The sequence below is a fragment of the Onychomys torridus genome, chromosome 12, assembly GCF_903995425.1.
Source record: "Onychomys torridus chromosome 12, mOncTor1.1, whole genome shotgun sequence".
Classification (NCBI taxonomy): Eukaryota; Metazoa; Chordata; class Mammalia; order Rodentia; family Cricetidae; genus Onychomys; species Onychomys torridus.
In genome coordinates, this window is record NC_050454.1 from 1872802 (window position 1) to 1893821 (window position 21020).

Sequence of the window (21020 nt, forward strand, 5' to 3'; positions counted from 1 at the left end):
TGTGTGTGTGTGTGTGTGTGTGTGTGTGTGTGTGTGTGTGTGTTTGAGACAAGTAGCTCAGGCTGCCCTTGAACTTTCAACCTTCCTGTCTATTCTGTCAAGTGTGACGATTACAAGTGTATGGGGAACCACTCCTGACAGATTATATTGTTGTTCTTTTTAATTGATGTATAATTTAATATGCAATGAACTTCACTTAATATTACAGGCACAGCTTGAAACTTGTTCATCAATCCATGTGACCGGCGCCTAGCTCAAGACAGCACCTTAGAGCTACACCGAAGCTACCCTCCCTTCTCCAGTCAGTACAGCCTGCTGGCAGCCTGACTGTCCGCACCACAGCTTCCCTGCCTTGGCCCTTCATGTACAGGGATTTCTGCAATATCTACTCTTGGTGTCTTGTTTCTTTTGTTCACCATTATGTATGTGAGATCCATTCATAGAAGGAGTAGGACCAGAACACACACACACACACACACACACACACACACACACACACACACACACACAATTGCTCAACTGTTTCCTATGAAGATACATCATCTACACACCTGTTACCCACGGTGCAGGCTTGTGAGCACTGCCATGTTCCTGCTGTCTGGTTCTTCACTGTGCAGGCCCAGAGACCTCTGGACCATGGGGAGGTGGCACCGGGCAGACTTACACAGTCTGTGTCAGTTCTGAATATGGAGATGGCAAAGCGAGGATGTGGAATGGAGGCCCAGCACTCAGCAAACAGCGCTTGGCAGGAACATAGTGGGCTGATGATGCACAATGGGCTCGCCTTACAGAAACTGGGGAGGGCCTCGGGCCAGACTGGAGGGGCCATGAGGCGGGCACACACATCAAAGCTTTGTTTTATAAGTGAGTGACTCCCAGGTAAGACTCCTGGGACAGGTAATCATGAGATGATTTGTGACAGGCCCTCGGGCAGCTCACTTCAGTGTCGGTGGGGTAGGAGGGGGCCGCTGGGACATGGGCTGGTGAGCTAGTCCTTCATCACCAACGCCAAGGGGCTGCGCAAGTGATTTCGGGAACTTTATGGTACAAGAAGGATCCTGGTAGACTGCATGGAACCTAAGGGTTTGAGGACCAGAGAGGAGAGTGTTAGTATTGGAATCGCCCCTAGGGGGCCCGCCCAGTGTCCTGATGTAATCTTATGTAAAGTCCCCTTTAAGAAAAAACTCCTCCCCATTTGTCCCGCCACACCAGAGGTAGGGAGCACCTCCCCCGCCCTCCACGTGGATGTGAGTCTGCATGGTGTGAGTAACTTTCCACACTCCATACTGCAGCCAGCCGCGTGGGCATGACGTATCTTCCTCACCCACTGGGGAACCTTGGCCCAACCCACCGAGGCCTCCACACACCACATCATAACAGCAAGAACAAGTGTTTTCCTCTTGCTTTTTATGTTACCCCCCCATACATTTTACTTTTCTCTATCATATGCCCAATAATATGGGTCCCCCTACCCCGCATTCTCTGAGAAGATCTGAAGTGAGAAAAGCCATTAGCAACGTCCACCCTTCATGCCCCAGGCCCTCTGGGGTCCAGGCAATTGGGATGAAGGGGGCAGTTCGGCCAGTCATGGCCCCGAGGTTGTCAGAGAACATAATTTAGGGGAAGAAAAGGTGGTTCAAGGGACTGACGAGGCCTAACACTGAAGGATCTGCCCTGGAGTTCCCAAGCCAACATGGCTCTCTGAAGTTGGCTGTAATTCACAAGAATTACACAAGAATCTGAAGCCTTAATCCGGTTCTGGAACAGGCTGAGCCACTCTAGAGAGGAACCCATGTCTCTGGGCTCCTGCTTCAGGGGAACCGGCAGCAGGGCCAGTGGAAGCCTGCTGGGCTCCTGTCCCTGGGAGAACAGTGTCAGGTGAAGACAGGAAGACCCAAATGGCAGAACTGAGCCCATTAGGAGCATAAAGACAAGAATGAAATTTCTCTTTCCCACACACAGAACACTAGATGAGTCCTGTACCCAATCAGCTGGCACCAGTTTCCCTGTCTGTAAACAGAGATGATAGCATGGAGCATGGAGGACGTGCCCAGAATCCTATAGGAGAATCCCAAGTAATGGTGCTGTAGGTAACAGGTAACAGGCTTGGTACTCATCTTGGTTTGGGGATGAGATCTCACCAGATAGCCTAGGCTGTCCTTGGAGTCATCCTCCTGCCTCGGCCTTTCAAGTGCAGGGATCACAGCAATATACCATAAGTTTTATTATAATGTTTGAGATCCTAAATTAAATGGTTGGCTGAGAACACTAAACAATAACACAACTGAAATTTACAAAGAAGTAAAAAGTCATTTGCTCCTCAGCTGACTCACAGGTGCTGTAGTAATTACTGTTAGGCTTTGTATTTTGACTCTCTGTGGTGTGATTTTAGGCAAGTCGCTGTATCTGTCTGTTTGGACACTGGCCTGCACCCTTAGGTGAGATCCCATAGCCTAAATTAGGTGATGCCTCCTTGCAGTCCCCTCTGGGACAAAGTGGTCTGTGTTGTGACTTGGTAGTTCTTGACGTGTGGTGCCTGGCTCCTCTGTGTTCTTTGTCAAGCCTGCTCTGCTGCACTAAATCTCTAGTGTAAACCTCCTACCACAGTTGAGAGGTTGTAACAAGTCAGCCCTCTCATAGTGCCCCCCTCTTCACACCCCCATTCCTACTCTTAATGAAGTTCCTCCAGACTGTGAAGGGAAGGCCCTCTTTCTTATTAAAGCCACATCATGCTCACATCTCCACAAACTGTGTTGTTTCTGCCAAATGCTCAGCCTGTGGCTGCTAGGCCCTTTCATTACAGTCACCTCATTTCCCAAAGGGAACTTATTTATTATTATTATTATTATTATTATTATTATTATTATTATTTGGTTTTTTGAGGCAGGGTTTCTCTGTGTAGCTTTGTGCCTGTCCTGGATCTCATGCTTTAGACCAGGCTGGCCTCGAACTCACAGAGATCCATCTGCCTCTGCCTCCCCAGTGCTGGGATTACAGGCATATACCACCACTGCCCAGCTCCAAAGGGGATTTATGTGTCCGCCTCATTTGGGAGTGACCATTGCTGTTTTCTATACAATACTTTGTGCCCATTTTCTCATTTGTAAAGTGAATATTCATAGTTCCCACTGCAGAACATTGTTGCAATTGATACTCAGAATCAATAGTACCTGGCACATGGCAAGTCTGCCCACTGCTATATTTTCTGTGGAATGAAGGTGTGCTTTAATATGCTTCGTATAACAGAGCCTCTCAAAGCAAGAGTCTGTCTCATTAATATCTTAAAACAGCCCTGCTCCTGTTTGTGTGAATCTGTTTTTAAGTAAATCTGGTAAAACTAGGATTGTTAGCCTGAGATATGAGTATACCGCCATAGACTGGCTGCTCTCTGCAGGCGATCTGCTTTGTGCAACATTTTGGGACCATGTCTGACTCTGATTTGACTCATAAAGACAGGCATTTTTCAGGGCCAGATCTGAACAGCAAAAAATTCTTTGGCATCCTTCAAAATTCTGTTTTGTCCACTTAGGTTTTTAAAGACTCTGTTGTGCCCGTGTTGACCTCCAAGCTGAGATTCTCCTGTCCCAGCCTCCTACGTGATAGGATCATAGGTATATGGCATCACTTCTAGCTACCTTCAAGACTTTCAAACACAGAGGAAACAACAAAAACAACAAGAACAAAACAAAACCAAAAAAACCTGTCTGTGCAAATCTGATTCTCAAGTATAATATAATTGAACCTAGAATTCCTAGGTAAAAATCACGTGTGTGCTGCATTTTGTAGCACATGCCTATGATCAAATGATTATTTGAACCTAGAACAAATTCAGTTTACAAAAGAGCTTATTAGTTTGCAAAGTCTGGTAAGAACCAAATTAAAATGTTGGGTTTTGTTTTTTTTTAGGTTTCTTTATTTTTATGAGACCAAAATAGGAGCAACATACTGTGAGGGCTAAAATTATCTTTTAAGTTTAAATTACTGTGCTCAAGAGGTCAGGCAGTGGTGGCTCACCCTTAATCCCCAAATCCCAGATGTCTGAGGTCCACCTCACAGCAAGTTCCAAGACAGTCAGGGCTACAAAAACAAACAGAACAGAGAGCTACAGAGATCTATAAAACAAAAATGCTTCTAGCTCATAAGCCCCACTTGCTCAGGATAACTTCCTGGGATGCTGGAGGCTGTTGTAATAGGTTTTCTGCCCCCCGCCCCGCCCCCCACAGGTTTCTCCACCCATGCAGTAAGCCGATCAAGGTGCATTTTAAAAGTCTAACAACAAGTATATTGAGCAAAGCAACTCCCAGTTGAGTTCCCAAGTCCCAGAGATCGAGGCCAAAGAAGCCATGCCCACAGACAAAAGCAGGGAGACTTTATAGGTTGTAGGTGAGCTGTGATGACCTACCTGTTGACTACAAGCTGGGTTCCTGCCCCACTATGGTCAAAAGCTGACCGATTTAGGCGGGGACTTGGGAGGCTGGCAACTTCAAGGGAGGAAGCTCCTTTCCTTTGTTTGGAGACTCTCTGAGAGGGTGGGACTTGGAGAGAGAGACAGGACTGGGGCTTTCTGAATCATGCAGGGGTGAGCTGGAGGTTCCAACCAAACGTGTAAGATAACAAGCCACACATTTTCACTTCAGGAAACAAGGTGCAGCAGAAGACGGTAGACCTTAGGACACTCTACAAAGTGTGATTTTTTAAAAAAAATTTGTTTGTCTCAGAAGAGAGACAGGCCCAAAGACTGTAAATTTGGTGATAAACTAATATTGTAGGAAAAAACTCAAAGTACCAGGAACGAGAGGTTATTAGCATGACTAACAAAAATTAATGGAATAATCTTTATTGTGTTGAATTCTGATGATGTTGTTCTAGAACCATGGCATGTCAGCAGCTCACTCAGCAGCTCACTCAGCAGCTCAGTCGGCGGTGATTCTCCAGGGAGAGCAGTGGGAGAGAGGCTCTGAATGGGGAAAGTGAAGTGAGGAGGGAAAGCCACAGTGGAAACTTACTTTCAACACTGTTATCAACGCATACAAAGGCTTGGGAAGTCTGTGAAAACTCAGTCTATTAAAAGAGGAATTCCTTCCCCAGCGTTGTTACAGGGCTCCGGAGATGGAGTCCCAAGTATCATTTGTTGGCAACCTGGGTTTTTAGATCACTAAAAAGTTAACATTGAGGCTAGGTGTGGCATCACATCTTTAATCCCAGCACTCCCAGGCAGAGGTGGGTGGATCTCTGGGAGTTCCAGACCAGCCTGGTCTACAGAGGGAGTTCCAGGACAGCCAGAAGTACTTACAGAGACTGTCTCAAAAACAAAAGCAAAAAACACCTGGTTTTCACAATGCAAAGAAAGACATTTTGTGAAAAGTGCGGGTTACCCTTCTTTTGAAGGGAGAGCATTCTTTGCTGTTGCTTGAAGTTTTCACTGTTACTCTGGCACCATGGGAGCATTCCCACTTTGAGGGCCTAATTTGCCATCTGCTCTTCTCTTAGTTTACAGTTTCATCTAGTCCCTATTCTCTTCTTGATGAGACATATGACATAGAGGACCACAATAAGACAAACACTGTTCAAAACGGAGTTGTGTCGAATGTATGGTTAATAAACAAACACCAAACACAAATGAAATCCTGATGTTCAGGAGGTAGGTCTGTACTACCCCAATAAGAAGGAACGCCAAAACATGTTGTCAAAACGATACACTCAGGTAAGCAAGCTCAATCCAGCTTCTTCTAGGCCTGTTCTCCCTGCCCCATACCTACAGCAGTGTTGCTGGCATTCTGCTCAGTCCAAAGCTTCCAGAGCAACCAGGGACACCCACACAGGTACCTGTTGTTCGAACCGCCTCTACCAGCAAGGAAGACGCAACACCGAGCTCTTCTTTCAGCAGTTTACTCAGGAACCTTGAACAATCTTCTGACCCCAGGGAAAGCCCGCCCACGACCTAAATAGTCCCTGGGTGGCCAACCCCAGCCTGCCATGTGGGCACTGCGGATAGGTCCAGGTTCACGGAAGCAAGCCAGATCCTAGGACCAAGCCAAATATGGAGTTGTTTACTCCCGAGAGCACTCACCATCCAGAAGGTGGGGGCAGAAGCCGGCGCCATCTTATGGGTGCGGCTGTGTGCAGCTCTCTACAGTTCCCCCTTTTTTATTATAGCAACAGGTAAGAGTAGAGGCCTGATCTCTGTAAGAACGAATCAGGAACAATGTACTGACTCTCACTTAGGTGTCAGCCACCCGAGGAGCGTCAGACCCGTCCGATACCCTTTTCACAGAGGTGGGGCTTGAGGTATCTACCCACATGCAATCAGGTATGCTCTCCTTAGGATCCAATGTGCAATGGACCCCAAGTGCAGTGCTCAAGCCTTGCATCCTGTGCTAAGGAACTTAGTACTTCATGGTGGCTAGCCATGCCTGGGGGGACCGTCAACAGCTGTAAAGGCCTGAATGATCATGGCTGCATTGCGATGCTTTGAAACCTTAATCCGTTAAATACACCACAGACAAACTAAGGAGACCAACACCAGAAGGCCCGTCAAGGCTCCCAGATCCGCCCACTCCTTGACATGATTCATGGCATTAGAGATCCACAAAGACAATCCCTCGGCCAATCCAGCATCCACCCGGGTCAAGTTCACTGTGACAACAGCCACCCTCAGCTGTTCCATCAGGTTGTCAAACTCTCCGGTCCAATTACAATGCTAAATAACCGTGGAAACAACTTGGCATCATGGCGAACTGGCATCGGTCTCGGGAACACGGACAGTATCCCCCATCTTTTTTCCAGCATTCCCGGCTGCATTGTCACGATGAAGAGCAGGAGGATCATCATTTCGAACATTGTGGATTTCCCCATACTGGACTCTTCTAGTGAGGCGTTCGGGCACCCACACCAGATCTTGTTGATCCTGAGGGAAAACACAAACAGAACCTCGTGCCAGGATCAGGCCCGCGCCAGAGCCCTGTCAACACATCTTTCCATTTTACCATTCCTTTAGCTGTACTATGAGACTCATGATGCCTATCCACTGCGGAATGGCCCTGAGCATCCAAATTAAAAAAATTGATGGTAAATAAAGCAAGAGAAAGTCTTTCCTTTGGGGTATGGCCGCAGCCTATTCCCCCTTTTTGTTTTTGCAGGCATTCTTTTAATGTGCAGTGAGCACGTTCCACAATGCCTTGACCTTGGGGATTGTAGGGCAAACCATGTACAAATTGCACCTCCATCTGATGACAAAACGAGGCAAACTGTTGTCCCGTGTAAGCAGGTCCATTGTCAGTCTTAAGTTGATGAGGTTTTCCCCAGGCCACCCAGGCCTCCAAACAATGGGCAATAACATTGCGTGCCTTTTCCCCAGTCAAAGGTGTGGTGTGCATGACGCCTGAGCAGGTATCCACAGACACGTGCACATATTTTATGTGTCCAAATTCAGAAATGTGTGTCACATCCATTTGCCAAACCTTAAGCGGGAGTAGACCCTGGGGATTTACCCCAATACTGGGCGGATGTTGATGAACTACACATTGAGGGCAATCTAGAATCACTTGTCGAGCATCAGCTCCAGAAAGTTGAAACTTTTGTTGTAGCGTTTTTGTATTGACGTGAAATGTTTCATGAAAGGTTCTGGCTTTGTCTAAGGCAGAGCTAATGAATATCCATTCCTTTTGAGTCCATTGATCTACTATATCATTACTTTTGCTCAGGGGCCCTAGCAGGCCTGTATGAGCTCTAATATGTTGGGGATAAAAACAGGACTTCCTATGCCAAATCAACTGTTGCAGTTGTTGAAACAAAATGTAGACCAGACTGGAGCTTTTAACAGGTCCAGCTACTTCCAAAATTTTGAGGGCATTAATAACGTAGGCAGAGTCAGATATCTACAATCTGAGAGGGGAGCCAGGTTGAAATTGGTGTTGTACAGGCTCTTGTGTATCTATCATGTATACGCCACATCCAGTCTTAGATCCATCTGTAAACACATTTAGGGCATTAGGGATGGGCTGCGATGATGTTATCCTAGGGAATATCAACCGGTTGTTCCTTTAAGAACCCTAATAGTGGGTGTTTGGGGTAATGGTTATCCATGCATCCAGTAAAGCTACTTTGCAAAATGGCCCAATCATCTATTGTAGCACACAATGTTTGAACTTGATGACTGGTATAAGGCACTATAATGGTAACTGGAGCGACCCCAAAATACATGTAGGCATTGTTGGATTCCAATCATGGCAAGGTTTGCCACAGCAGTAGGGTAATGTTCAATGGATTTAGTTGGCGAAATCTTGGAATAAATCCAGAATAATGGCCCATCCTGCCATAACAACCTGGTGGGCTGGTAATAGGTAGGAAGGATGCACAAGATAATGTCTTTACCTTCTTGTAACCTCTGTAAGAAGGCACCCTGTAACCTCTCTTCCACCTTTTGTAAAGCCTTCTGTGCCTCCTCGGTTAATTGTCTCGGAGAATCTAATGCAGAATCCCCATTTAAGATGTTGTAAAGAGGCTTTAAGTCATAATTTGGTAACTTTAAATAACATCTAATCCAATTTATACCTCCTAACAATTTTTGAAAATCATTTAGGGTTCGTAAATTATCTTTTCTCAATTCCACCTTCTGAGGGATGATACATCTCTCATTAACCTTTGCTCCTAAATAATTAATAATTTTGTCCTTTTGTACCTTTTCAGGGACTATAAACAGCCCCCTCCCTTCAAGCATTTTGACCAGATCTACATAGGCTTGTTCCAGCATTTGTGTTTTTTCTTAACCTGTAGGTCTTTAGATCTAAGCAGCTCATTAAGAGCCAAAAAAATTGGGTGCGAAGTAGAAGCGCCCATGTCTAAAACTTTTCAACCTTTTAAACAATGTTTCACTCATGTTTCACTTTCACTCTCTCTTTGTCTACAGAGAAGAGCAAAAACCTCCCTGCTTTTGTCGCAGGTTCCCAATTTGCCTGGGATTTCCTTTAGCCCTGCTTTTGTCGCGGGTTCCCAATTTACCTGGGAACTTACCCTGACTGCAGAAAGTTCTGAGCCCTCCTTGAAAGTAGTGAAGTCCCCGTGCGGGCCACCACTTGTTACGACCACCTCGACCAGCAAGGAAGACGCAACACCGAGCTCTTCTTTGAGCAGTTTACTCAGGAACCTTGAACAATCTTCTGACCCCAGGGAAAGCCCGCCCACGACCTAAATAGTCCCTGGGTGGCCAACCCCAGCCTGCCACGTGGGCACTGGGGATAGGTCCAGGTTCACGGAAGCAAGCCAGATCCTAGGACTAAGCCAAATATGGAGTTGTTTACTCCCGAGAGCACTCACCATCCAGAAGGTGGGGGCGGAAGCCGGCGCCATCTTATGGGTGCGGCTGTGCGCAGCTCTCTACAACCTGGCTTCTCTCTGTCCAAATGAATTCGCATGCCTCGATAGGATGACAGTGGCCCACTTAGAGGGTGCCCTGAGCCCAGTGCAGCCCAGACATTATTCAGATCATTGCCCAGCTGTTTCAGCTAGAGACTCGGGCTTGAGAAGCAGGACTTGAGAAGCCCAAGTAAATCCACTTGTAAAACATGAACTATCTTAAGGTCATTGGATATGGTCTTCAGGACCTTCCAACTACCTGGATGCATACTTTGAATAAGCATTGGCAATTAGTGACAGGAGATGTGACTTCCAAGGGATTTAATCATTACCCTTTTCTATATCATATAGAGAGAATTTCAACATGACCTCAGCAATAAGACCCATGCTGTGCTCAGAACATGGATCTTAGTTTCCTTTTATGGTAGCCTGTAATTTGCTTGGCATGATATCAGATTCCCCTAGGGTCAGTTTTCCTTTCTCTTATCATATGCTAATGACCCTAGTGTGTCATTAAATGTCTTTAAATTGATTTTATCTCCCATGTCCCAAACCTCTCTCTCCATCTTCATTCTTCTGTATCTTAGTAAGGTATAATTTCCAATATTATTGTTTTTTAAGTCCAGACTACTCAAGCAACCATGTGACTCCTGGGACAGCTGTGCTGGATCACCGGCATGGGAGTTCACATTGTTTTATCCTCAGTCATTTCATGTCTTCTTCTGTAATCAGTTAGGCTATGGATAATGACAGCTCCTAACATGTGAGTGTTGGCTGGGCACTCGGAGGCTTCGATGCTCTCCTGTTTCTTGTACATAAGAGAGTTCACGATCAGCCACCATCAGAGAAGCCTCTATGCTGGTGAAGACCCAGAAAACAAAGAGCTCCTCAGCATCTGGACACACTGTCTACAGGCCACAGGGATGATGCTGTCCCTTGTCTGGACCAGTATGAGTGGCTGCTGTTAGTTTAAAGTTGTTGCTATGATCTTGTCCCAGTCCTTCCATCTTCTGGATTGCATGTAACAGATTGTTGATCCTGCTGGTCAAGAGTGAGACCACTACCACAATCTAAAGCCAAATTTCAAGCAAACTTTAATTAAATACTGGCCAGATTGATGGACTTTCTGACCAAGTCCATCTCTGGGTATTCAGAAAGTGGCTATGAGTCACTCCTTGCAGATGCTTAAAAAGGCAACCCCACAAGGTTTCCCATTATATCCAACCGGGGCAAGCATATATCCTGACATACTTCCTACCTACATACCACCACCACCATTCCACCCCCATCTGCATCCAGTCAGGGGTGAGCATACATCCTGACATATTTCCTACCCACAGACTTCTCACCCACATTCGATCAAGCACATCCGTGCAAGTGCACATGGTTCAAACAAACTTGTTTAGAGGCGTGAAAACATAAATAGCCTCCAACATTTAACTTTTGTTCTCGTATGTTCCGACCATTGATCTACTTCTGTCATCAGACCCAATACAAAGCACTGTTTTGCTGGGTCTCCTCCAAGGTTGTCAAAACTTCAACCCTGTAATTAGTCCTAGTAAGTCCTCACAGCACTTCCCCATGATACATGGTCTTCTTTGCTTACAATGAATATTAAAGATCATGTTCAATTATAGCTGTGTCCCTAAATAAACAATAAAATATTTCCTGATCATGCCTCTGTCTGTAGGTAAATCGTGATAGGTTGTTATGTTTGCAAACGAACCCTACATCACTGCTGGCTTTGCACAGAGACATACACCCCTTCAGTGATTGCTCAGTGTCAAATAGAGTATCCCTCTCTCCAAACTGTCCACAAATTGCCGACAAACTAAATACAGGGAAAATGATTCTGTTTTACAGCTTAAGACAAACGGCAGATAGGGCCAGCTGCAAGTCCATCCCAGCCTCTTGGTGCGATGCCTTTTGCCGGTCATGCTGAGCGCTGTTTTCTGGTCAGTGTATCTTGTTGCTCCCATTTAGGGCCTTCACATACCCCTATCATTTGCTTCCGTCTGTACATCTGGTGTCTCAGGCAACCTGCCAGAAACGTTAGACGGAGTGAGTGAACAAAAGTGACTTTGTGTAACTAAACTGCCATCCCATCTTAGTTTTCAAAATGTCTTTGCTAGGAAGGAGTGTAAAAGCACACGATTCTGAAGAGCTCCAGGGATTAAGGAAAATGTGATTTTATGAAGAACAGAGCTGCCAAGGAAGGCTTCGCTGTCCAGCTGTGGGACCTTCATGTTCGCGATCACCCTGTACTGCCACGCAACCTGCTGCTCCTTAGAGAATTTGTCAGGGAATTTCAGCGTCGAACAGTGTGTGGGAGGAGGTAGTTTAGATTTGGGACTGTGTGTCAACTCGATGTAGTAAGTTCACCAACTCACCATTGAAGCATTCTTTCGCTCTAACTCCTCAAGGGCAGGGACCTGGCTTTGTTCTTTCCCGCCTGCCGAGAGCTCAGAAGATGCTAACTATTGCATGTCCTAAGAGCTGGAGCTGTCAGTGATCCGCCCGTTTATTTTTCTCCTTCCTCTCAAGTTGGGCGTGCGAACCTTTGTTCACAAAGATGCGGAGGAGGGACTGGTCTCCTTGGGCCCTCAAGCAGATCGTGGAATGCTTCCACAGAGCATCCTCTGTCTCCCAGGTGCTGAGCAGGTTGGGACATCAGGCCCTTGGAGCTGCTCCAGGAGGAAAAGCAAGGTAGATTTCATGTAATTAAACTGCCGTCCTGTCAAAACTTACCAACAGGTGTGGTCCATCCTGTGGCAGGGTGGAACACACACCTGTCTTGGGTAGCAGCTCACACCTTAAGAGCAGAACAGGACCTCTGCCAGGGGGCCGGAGTGGCAGTTTGGGCAGAGGTCAGCTGTGTGGCCGCTCACCATGTGGAGGGCCTGGGCTAGAGCCATTTATTCTCAGGCCAGATGCCCTCTTTAACAAGAGGGTGACCGTGGAGCATAGGGGCAAAGCCAAGGAGAGCCTGACAGAACTGAGTCCTTGCAGTGTTTACCAGCTAGTTCCAAGTCCTTGGCAAAAGTTTTCTTTTTGGGCTGACCTTGAGCTTGCTATCCTCCTGCCTCAGCCTAAATGCTGAGATTACGATAGTGTATCACCTCACCTGGCTGAACTTCATAGTGTGATTTCATTTTGTTTTTGTTTGGTTGTTGTTGTTGTTGTTTTAAGAAGAAGAAGGTAGGGCTGTGGCTCCATTGGTATAGTGTTCGCCTAGCATGCATAAGGCCTTGGGTTTGATCTCCCCAGCATTGCATAAGCCAGCCCGGAGGCCAGCCTGGCTACATAGGACTCTCAAAAAATTTAATTGGAAAAGAAATGGAGCTCATTGCTGGTATGCTGTCTCTTTTATATGATAAGACAATTAAAAGCAACACCTCACGCCCTCAAAAAGGAAGTGAAAATCAAGGGTCTCTTCCTGTCTTTCCCCACAGTCCTCACCTCCTGGAGTCTGAGTTGCAAGACTGTGAGAGGCTGCAGTTGCATCACGCAGAGATGCTCTGAGTTCTGCATCCTCAGAGAGATGGTTTGCAGGGACCGTTTCATCAGGACTTAGGCAGGGGTAGTCAGGCAGCCCGAAAGGAGGAAGAACACCATTAGTGCCTTCCATCACCCAGAAATTACAGGGAGAGGAAAGAGATCTGTTTGCGTGGGACATCTTCAGTAACAAGGAAGGAGAGGGTTCACTGGAAGGCAGCCCACAGTAAAGAGAATCAGGTAGGTGACTGGGTGCAGCTTTAATGGGCTGGGGACAGTGAAGTGTGTGTAGTAGTCTTCACAGGCCATCAAGGAGAAGAAATCGATTCTGTTTTCTTTTCTTTTTCTTTCTTTCTTTTCTTTTCTTTCCTTTTTTTTTTTTTTTTTAAGATTTATTTATTACGTATACAGTGTTCTGTCTGCATGTATGACTGCAGGCCAGAAGAGGGAACCAGATCTCATTACAGATGGTTGTGAGCCACTATGTGGTTGCTGGGAATTGAACTCAGGACTTCTGGAAGAGCAGCCAGTGTTCTTAACCTCTGAGCCATCTCTCCAGCCCTCGATTCTATTTTCCATCTGACTTATGCTCACTGTAATGCTCACTGTGATCCAGGAATGAACTTCAGTCCTGCCGTACCAAGATGTAGGCAGCAAGCCAGACCTGGGTGCAACTTAGTGGGAAGGCTTTGTCCCGAGAATGTTCACTTCACCTCTGTTTTCTTTCGTCATCTGGTCTATTATCTGACTAATGGGACAACAGCCACCTTGTTGCCGTAAACTGGGCAGCTCTACAGGAAAAGGCAAAACCAGTTCCACCCATTCGAGGGCTGCTCCTTTTTAATCCTGACGCCATCTTTATTTGGGAGGGGGAGGAAGAGAAGGGTGGGACAGTGAGAAAGAAGGCATTGTGAGAACCTTGTTGGACATGTTGGTGTCATGTGTCATGGCTTCTTCTCTGGTTGCTCTTTCTTGGTCTGCCTCACAGATGCCTCTTTCTCTCCCAGGGTAGAGGTGGTGCCTGACTGAGTTCCGTTCCGAGCCTGCAGCCTTGCCTGGTATTTCCTGGTGACTGCCCGTCTCTGTGGATTTAACAGCGATACACTTGCTTATGAGCCTCAGGTCTTCCTCTCTGCGTGCTCCCTTCTCTGAGCTCCAGACCGGTCAGCCAGCAGCTTGCAGCTTGTGCTCAGGCTAACTGTGAGTGACCTCTCTCCTCCCGCTGAACTGCACTCAGCTTGCAGGCAGGGTCCACACATTTGAGTCACTTCCTTACTCTAGGGGCCTGTCATGGAACCCCACTTGTGTTCAGGAAACATTGAGCAACTGCTTGGAGGAACAAACTATCAACTGACAGAGGCAGTAAACAGAGAGCAATCAAATGGGAACAGGCAAAGGCTGTCCAGGGAGGCAGCCACCATCGGGTCAGCCTGTGTTTATGAAGAGACTGCAAGGCCCATGGAGAAGTGAGAATATCGGGCAAAGGGAGCTTCACTGTGCCCTGATGGAGGCTGTTGGCACCCGGAAGCAGGCTAACAGGAAGCATGGCATCCTATGTGGTTGCCCAGTGTGTATATTTATCTGGTTGGTCTGCAATTGAAAATGAGGTGAAAATCAGGAAAGCTGTTAGGTCTTATTAATCAGGCCCTTGCCATTTGGGGTCAGTTGGTACAGGCATTATTGTTTGACTTTCTGGACTAATTAACCAAAATAACTAACATCTACAGCTTGTCTAGAATTTAGATAGCACGTTGACTTCCTGGCCCACTACCTTAGGTAGCTGGTTAACTTTCTGGGCTGGTGATACAGGCTGATTTCCTGTGCCAACTACCGTGGGTAGTGGGTTAACTCCTGGTACTGGCTCTGTGGGCAGCAGGTGACTTACTTACTGGGTTGGGTTGCTGCAGATTTCAAATCATAGTTCTGTTTTTGTAAAGAATCTGGCCACTGCACCATGATTTCTAAATATAAGTGTGTAAATGAAGAGGCTCATTTATTTCCTATGATCCCTCTGTGGGGCAATGGGTTCATCACTTTTTTCATTGTTGTGGTGAAATATCAGAAGAGGCAGCTGAAGGGAAGAAAGGTTTGTCTTGGCTCACTGTTGGAGAGGAAGCAGTCTGCCGTGGTGGGGAAGGCACCGTGGTGGGGAAGGCGCTGTGGTGGGCAGGGCGCACTGGTGGGCAGGGCGCACTGGTGGGGGCCTGAGGGGGCTGGTCACACTTGTCCAGAGTTGGGAAAGAGAGACAAAGGCTACTGTTCACACTTTCTCCCCCCACCCCACACCTTTTTAAAATTCAGGACAGGACCTCAGTTCACTGGATGATGCTGACCACATTCAGGATAAGTCTTCACTCTTTGGTTAAAATCTCTCTAGGAATACCCTCATGGGCATGCCTTGAAGTGTGTGCCTTTTAGGGATTCCAAATGCAGTCAAATTAAACATTAACTGTCGCAGGTAGGTACTGAGAAACCCAAATAAATTTGGCCTTTAAACAGAGGTAGATGATAAACTTGATCTAAAATAACCGCCCTATATAGGAAAAGCAAACCCAATTTGATCTGTAAATAAACTGTGACAACCTGACTCTAAGTCTGTAACCAAGTAACTTGATCTTAGCCAATCATAGCAGCCGAACTTCCATCCAATCAGAGGCTAAAAGCTGACCAACTACGCCTATGCATGGGGCCTATGATACGGCTTAGTGAGTAAAAGTGCCTGCCACCAAGCCTGATGACTTGAGTTCAATCCTGGGACCCACACAGTGGAAAGAGAGAACTGACTCCCAGGAACTAACCCCCCAAAGCTGTCCTCTGTCCTTCATGTGCACACCATGGCACCTATTTGTGCACATGTGTACGTGTGCACATAGGTACGCATGAACACAAACACACAAACCAATAAGTAAATGTAAAAAAAAATGTTTAAAATATGACCATATGAAGTAAATACAACTGCTGCCAATGAGGCTATTACCTTCTTGTGGAGGAGGCAGAGTGGGATGTCTGTAACACGTATATAAAATATATATGCGATTGTGCGGGTGTGTTCCTACAGATATGCGTGTGAAGGCTAGAAGTTAATCTCCAAGCATCTTACTCACTGTCCACTCATGAGTTTCTGAGACGGGGTCTCTCACTTCACCCAAAGTGTGCTGCTGGACTAGACCCCCAGACTGGACTCCCCTCTAGGAATCCACTCCTCTGTCGCTTCAGTTCTGGAATTACAGATGTGTGCTGGCTTCTCTGCAGATGCTGAGACTCTGAACTGAGGTTCTCAGACTCCCAGGGCAGGCACTTCACTGACTGAACTCAAGTCTCTGGTCAGGTTGTTTCTGTGTGTCATTTCCTATTCTCTGCCTATAAAGACAACCTACGGTGACAGGGGACATCCTGGAACATCTTTGGTCTGGAATGCTGCCTGTCTAGCCACTTTTTATCTAGTGTACATCGTTAAATTTAGCTGGTCTCGGTTCTCTCTCTCTCTCTCTCTCTCTCTCTCTCTCTCTCTCTCTCTCTCTCTCTCTGTGCGTGTGCACGTACACGCGCCCATACAGACGTCAGAGCACAACACTGGGTGTCTTGCTCTATCACTCTCCATATTATTGACCTGAGACAGGGTTTCCCACTGAGCCAGAAGCTCACTGTTCCTGTTGGCTGTCTGGCCAGTGAGGTCTGCTGCCTTTGAGCCCCCCCCCCCCCCCCGCCCCATGCTGGGGTTACAGCCTACACAGCCGTGTCTACTTACCTGTGTGCTGAGGGTTCAAACTCAGGTCCTGAGCTTGCAGAGCATACTGAGTCATCTCCCTGACTCCTTTCATTTGCTATTTTTGAAACAGAAGCTCCCGGAGCCCAGAGTGGCCTCAGTTGCTGGTCCTCTGGAATTGCAGGTGTGAATCCCTACAGCTGTCTTTGGGTGTTACTTCTCATCCTGCTGAACCCTGACAATTTCCCCTGTAAAGGTCATATTAACCTTAGCGCCTTCTTTCTTATCCTTCTGGATGCCAAAACGTGACCTCTGAGAACTCACTGAGGACAAAGACTCTGGAGTTGCCCAACCCAGAGCTTTCATCTCTTCGTAATGTGGGTATCCTTTCTCAACCCTGGATTTCCACTCTTGGTTTCTTCATCTTTAGGACCTTTGCCTCTAAGCCTCTTGATTATTTATCTTGCCTTAGTCACCAAGCATGATCTGAGTTGTCAATGAGAAAGCCCTGTCACCCACCCATCTAGCCCTCTTGGCAATAATTCGTTTGGGATTATGGCATTAGGTTTAAGTTTCAAAATACTTTTCAACATCTTCTAAGGTGTCCAAAATGTAAAATGTATAGTAATAAATTTATGTGTCACAGTGCATTAATAATTTTAAAAAATCCCTCAGACATTGATTCTTATTCTTCTTTAAAGGTAGCATGTCAGCTGGACATAGAGGTGCATGCCTTTAATCCCAGCACTCAGGAGGCAGAGGCAGTCAAACTCTGTGAGTTCAGGGCCAGCCTGGTCTACAGAATGAGTTCCAGGACAGCCAGGGCTATTACATAAAGAAACCCTGCCTTGAGAAACCACATATACTCTCTCTTTCTTTCTTCTGCTTTCTCTCTCTCTGTCTCTGTCTCTCTCTGTCTCTCTGTCTCTCTCTGTCTCTCTGTCTCTCTGTCTCTCTCTCTCTCTCTCTCTGCAAATTGTTCTGGGTCACCGTCAACACTTCCCAGATTGTCAGGAAAACAAGGAGAAAGTATTGTCAAGAGTGGTGTTTCCTGGTCAGTGGAGGTCTTCCAGCATGGTTCTAGGCCACACGAAAAGACGGTTCTGTGTCTGCCATGTGAAGAAAGTGAACAATAAAAGTGCGGAACGATTGTAAAAAAGTTAAAAAAAAAAAAAGAGAGAGAGAGAGAGAGAGAGAGACCACACATACAAAAAAGGTAACTGTCACCTATCTATAAGCCCTTCCCCACTAGATAAAGCTTGGAACCAAACTCCAGGTCAGTTTACATGTACATTAATACACTAATGAGAGCCTTAATGATGAAATTCCTCTAAAAAGAAATTAGTATTGTTATTTTGAAAAGTCTCCAAAAATTGCAAGCTAATAAAAACCATGTCCCAGTGAGTGGTAATGTTCTGATATGCTGGGTGTGACAGTTGATTTTATGTCATCTGGGCTAGGTTTATTATCCAGTTGTTCGGTCACATTATCCTAGTAGATGTTAGTGCGATGGTATTTTTTGGGCGTGATTAACATTTAAAACATCATTTGAATGACAAGATCGCCAGTTACAGTGAGCACAGGCTTCATCCGTGCAGCCACTGAAGATCCTAGAAAAGACTAATGCCCCGCTGAGTGGTCTTTATTGGTACAAAATTTGGGGACTCAAGAATGAAGCCTCAACTTGCCCCTAGTCTCCATCCGACTGTCATGTCTGCAGATTTTGGACATGCTTTGTTGTCTGTCTGTCTATCCATCTCAACATCCCACTTTCTTTAGAGAATGGTGACTGATGTGCTCTGAAAGGTCCAGATGTGCAGACAAATTCCACCCTGAGCACAGAGAGGCAAGTAGTTAATCTGTGTAAACTATGGACCCTCTTCTCTTAACTCTAATTCCCTTTTCTAACCCTTGCTTAGGATCTGCTAACACCTTTGTTTGTTTGTGTGGTGCGAGAGCCCAGGGCTTCCTGGCATACGAGGCAAGCACGTTACCTTTAGCTACTGTCCAAGTCCCTCGTTTATATGAGTTGACCTGGGAATTATACTTTAGCAAGGGACTCTTGTGTGAGACTCAACTTGTGTGTGTAATACAATTCACATCCTAAACTTTTGCTTTCAGGCTGCATATGGACAAGTTTTAACACTGCTCTCTTACAAAGAATGTGCTGTCGATCCAGAAGAGACAGGTTTGTCTGACACGCCCTGACTACATGCCTGTGTTAAGCCTGTTGGGTTCTGCAGAGTACAAAGCTTATGCAACTTTGAGAAGAGTTTTTACAGAAAAAAAAATTTAACCCTCACTTTGGTGAATATATTTGTATATCCAGGATATACAAATTATCAAGGATAATATGAACGCTGCCCCCAGGCTCATGCACACAGTGTATAACATGAGGAGTCCCAAACCTTAGGTTTTCTTAGTCTCAGAGAGAATCAGGTTTTGAGGCTCTGGGCTTTTGGGGGCTTGGGCTTGGGTTGGTTCCCACTGTGCAAGAGAGAAGGCGTGGGGTGTCGGGGACAGGCCTGAATCCTGCTGCTCCAGGGAGACAGGCCCCTCTGCTGGCATCAGTCTCCCCACACCACAGCAGCCTCTGCTGCTCTCCAGACGCTTATCACAGGGTGCCTATGGTATTTTAAAATGGCCGCCTTGTCTGCAATCTGCAAACCTCTGCGCTTCTAGATGCTCAAGAAGAGCATCCCTTGCTGTATGGAGACCATAAATGCAGCAGCTTTATGGTGCCCACTTCTCCGTTATCCTTTCTCTACACACCTGCCTACCACCTCCTCCCATCCTGCCATTTCTTTGAACTTCCAGATGTTGAGTGTCTGCATCTCATTTGGAGATGTCCATAGAGATCATTGGTTCCCCAACCCCATTCTCAAGAAAGATTCAGTTTTTTCTTCGGTCTCTCCCCAGAAGCACGCACATAGGACATAATACACACAACAGACTTTCTGAAGGAGTAGGAACAAGTTGTTTTGTATCACAGCCAAAACAAGGCACTTCAAGTTATTTGTTTGCTTTTTGATTTTGCATGGCTGGAGATTGAATCCAAGGTCCCAGGCATCCTAGGCACACACTCTACCTGTGAGATATACCCCCAGCCCTTAAATTTGCTAAAATATTTTAGTTACATCTTATTATTTTTACTGTGTATGTGTGTACCACAGACTTATCAGAGGACAGCTTTCAAGAGTCAAATCTCCCCTTCTAAACTGTGGGTACCAGGGATAGATCTCAGGTCCTCGGGTTTGTGGAAGGTGCCTCTACCCACTGAGCCATCTCACCGATCCTAAAATTATGTTTTAATCACCTTATTACAACCACTTTTAAGATTTCCTCCCAGACTCTTCTCATTCCTGACTTGAACCCTTGGTAAACTGCCTGAACCCCTTCTCAATGCCAAGTTCCGCATCCCTTTCTCAGTAGTCAGTAGACATGCTCAGTTTAAGTTTATATATATGAGAAGCTACCCAAAGCTATTACAGAAAAGCGCTGTTTTGTTCTTTGTATTCAAGTGACCAGAAACCATATAGATAAGGAAACAGGTAAGACACTGACCTGGACAGCACAAAGTGACAACCAAGAAGCCATCCTTGGCGCTAGAAGTTTTATTTAGGGAGAAGAAGCTAGTCCTGGGGTGGGAAGCTATGCTGTGAATCCCAGCTTGTGCATACAGCACTCCTGACAGCTTCTGTTCCTACACGACTCCATCCTGTGGCAGGGCCTCTGCCTTGAGTTTTTCTAGTTCCTCACCACTGGATTCCAGAGGGCACCGCTGGTACCTAGCACCAGGGGTCTTTGTCCAGGAAGAGTAGTGACTGTACCAGAGACTGCAGAGGCCATAGATGGCAAGGAACAGGGCGGCCGCCAAGACCAGGTGCCAGCAGAAGAAGATGGTTAGGAATGCGTGATCCATCGGGTCATCTGCCCTCCAGGGCTGTCCAGTAAGAGGTATATACATCTCACATATCTGCATCATCCAGCTGCTTAACACCAGTCCCAGCCAACACTTGAGGATCCAGATTGGAGGATGGTTGGGAACCCAGACCTCCACAGTGAGCGCCAGAGCAAGGAAGAAGGAGGGTATCATTAACAGAAGATGTACTCTGATCTCCAAGGAGCTTTTGTTCTCAATGTGGGTTACCATCAGCATGATCAGCACGTAGAAAGCCAGTGCTTCGGCTGCGCGCTCCAGCTTCGGGCCCCAACTCGCCAGGTGTGACTGGCTCACAATGTCCACCACGCCGCTGAGGATAAAGAACCCAAACATGGTTACATGCTGCCAGTTGTCCTTGAAGACAAATGGCCGCCGGGGGTCCTTCCAATCTATGATCTGCACACGATTTACCCCAAGGGGGTAGAAATATTCACCAATAATGCCGAAGGTGGGGATAACCACCTTCAACACTGCTTCATACGATACCTGCCGAGACAGCCTGTGTCCCCACAGCTTCCTTGG

At 46.5% G+C, this 21020-nt stretch overlaps 1 protein-coding gene across 1 annotated transcript in view; it reads right to left on the reverse strand.

Annotated features, from left to right (window-relative positions):
• Nucleotides 1-20258: 20258 nt before the first annotated feature.
• The window catches only part of LOC118593805 (transmembrane epididymal protein 1A-like), an 885-nt gene continuing 123 nt past the window's right edge, over nucleotides 20259-21020 (reverse strand). Inside the window, exon 1 of the mRNA XM_036203381.1 lies at nucleotides 20259-21020. This exon is cut by the window's right edge and continues 123 nt beyond it. Within this exon, the coding sequence (XP_036059274.1) occupies nucleotides 20259-21020 (762 nt within the window).